We start from the raw sequence: 2,397 nt of genomic DNA on the forward strand, positions 1-2,397 counted from the left end.
GCGCTAAATGATAAGCACTGGATTACAAAACGCTAGTTTTGCTGTTGAAATTCACCAGCTGCTCATAGGAAAACTATACCCATCCAGATTGAGTGAGCACCCACCAGGTGACACATGACACACATAAACGATGTCTAAATAATTACCGAATTACAAAGCTCATGAATAATATAAAGTAATATCATATAAAGTCTCTGGAAAGAAATTGTTAAATATCAAAGTAAATGAAAATATAATTAAACTACAATAAAAAAAATTTTATTTTTAATAATGTAATGAACTTAACTGAAGTGAAAGAGTAGAATTTTACATAACATGGTATCTTAACAACAATATAAAACAAATTAAATTAGCAAGCAAACTGAAATTTGATATAACATCCCAAAAAGCAAAAGTCAATATAAAAGGATATATAGCAATATCAACCCAATTAATCAAATATGAAATAACATTCATCATGGAAATTAAGCATTTCTTTCTTCTGGTTCAGCGAGGAATCAAGCAGATGAATCCTTGTGGAATGGTGAGGACTCCTCGAGAGAAAATCGTCATGAGGTACGACGAATGCGATCCTACAGACTCAGCTAGAATCCCTCCAGTGGTCTGGGACCCTTTCCTTTCTTCTTCTTCTTCTTCTTCTTGTTGCTCTCTCTGGAGATGCCGCCCCCACAGAATCCATAGCCAATGTTTCCAGGCAGCACCATTCCAGGGATGTATCTGTCCATGATATCAGGTGTGCGGGCATCCTCTTCCTGCCAGTCCTTTCCAGGCCCAAGGCTGGCTTTTGACTTGTGAATTACCACTGCATTTGAGGGGAGGCCCGTGTCGATTTCCCTGAGCTTGAATTCAGGCTTCACACTCTCTCGGGCTTGGAGGCTTTTCCACTCCTCCAAGGTCATTTGCTTAGAAGAGGATTCATCCGGGTGTTTCTCATGTGATGGTGGACCGTGTCTGGTGGCATTTGCTCCATCCGTGTGTGAGATGAGGCTCGTTTCCGAATCCTCAATTCGGCATCCCGTTGATCTGCTGGCTTGCGGCACACTGCCAGCCTCGCCTGTCGACTGACTCTGATGGATGTAAAACAGGATGTAGGCTTGTTGTTTGAGGACCAAAGTCGCATGACAGGCAGATACCTTGGCATCATCCATTTGGTACCACTCACCATTGGCGGCCCGCACGTAGCAGAGGTAATGCCCAGAGTGGCAAGTCGGGCCGGAGTGGACCAGCACTGCATAGAGTCTGTAAGGGGCCACTCTTCCATTCTCTTCAGACAGGCATCCACCCAAGTCCAGACACTCCTCATAATGCACGTAGTTAGCCGCTTTGTGGCCTGGCATGCCTGAGAACCTTTTCAGAACCAGCATGAGGACCTCAGGGGAAGTGTGCATGTTCAGAGTCTTGGAGGCAGGTACCTTCCTCTGACAAACGTTGCAGTAATAGCAGTTCTCACCAGCTAGTTCTTCGGTCTTGCTTAACTGTTGCAAAGCTTCCTTCACGCTCTCAGCTGCCTGGATATCCAAGGTAATGTCCAGGTAAGGGTCGAAGGTGTCTGACACAGCCTGGCACTGAAGACACTTGACTCGAGATCTCCAGTAACCACCAAAGATTTGACGAATCGGGCCGTTGTCCTCAGAGAGGCTTGAGGAATGCTTGTTCCCTGGCAGGCTGGCTTTCTGCATGCCATCCAGAGTGAACATCAGAAATTCATGGGCGTCTTCCTGCTGCTGTCTATGGAAGCCTCTAGCCAGTGCTGGCGAGGGTTCCAAGACGTGTCCGGGATGGCACAGGGCTTGGGTGATGTGAGCCTGCACGGTGCAGAGCACACAGTAGGCGTGTTGCCTACACGTTGCTGAGTGTTCTCGGGACAGCATGTATTCTGCCAGGGGCGGTGTGTGGGTCAGACACTGCAGAGCCGCGTTCACGTAACAGGTGTTGCCCATGTTGCGAAGCCCGGCTCCTACTCTGGTTGCTCTGCTCCACGTCGCTGGAAGGTTCTCAATGAGAGAACGCGGCGGTTCAAAACTGCAGTCCGGGGCACCAGGCTTCTGGGGTGGCATCTCTGGTGGGTCACAGTGGAAGGCAGTGAAGTGCCTTTGGGAACAAACGGTGAGACTCAGTGTCTGGGAGATAGCAAGCTCACCCTTGTTTCTGAGGTGAAGAGCAGACGCCTCAAGGTTTCAGGGATCCAAGGGGTTTAGCCTTCCCTTGCCGGCACCTCAAAATGTCCAAATCAGCCTCTCTTTCAGAGAAAAGTCTCCAAAGGGTGGATGATGAACTGATGAACTCTGTTGAACACCATCAGCTCTTATAGAACCTCTTCAAGTCTGACCCCGCCTCTTCCTCCTCCCCTCCTCAGAAACTCCCTAGACTCCACCCACTGTGCCCAAAGCCTTTAGG

The 2,397-nt window shown here is 48.3% G+C and overlaps 1 protein-coding gene across 1 annotated transcript; it reads right to left on the reverse strand.

Annotated features, from left to right (window-relative positions):
• Positions 1–584: 584 nt before the first annotated feature.
• Positions 585–2,057, reverse strand: LOC102820729 (ubiquitin carboxyl-terminal hydrolase 17-like protein 17-like). The gene has a single exon (XM_006846660.1). The coding sequence runs from the start codon at positions 2,055–2,057 to the stop codon at positions 585–587; it is 1,473 nt and encodes a 490-aa protein (XP_006846723.1).
• Positions 2,058–2,397: the final 340 nt, after the last annotated feature.

Source organism: Chrysochloris asiatica, unplaced genomic scaffold, assembly GCF_000296735.1.
Source record: "Chrysochloris asiatica unplaced genomic scaffold, ChrAsi1.0 scaffold00028, whole genome shotgun sequence".
Taxonomy (NCBI): Eukaryota; Metazoa; Chordata; class Mammalia; order Afrosoricida; family Chrysochloridae; genus Chrysochloris; species Chrysochloris asiatica.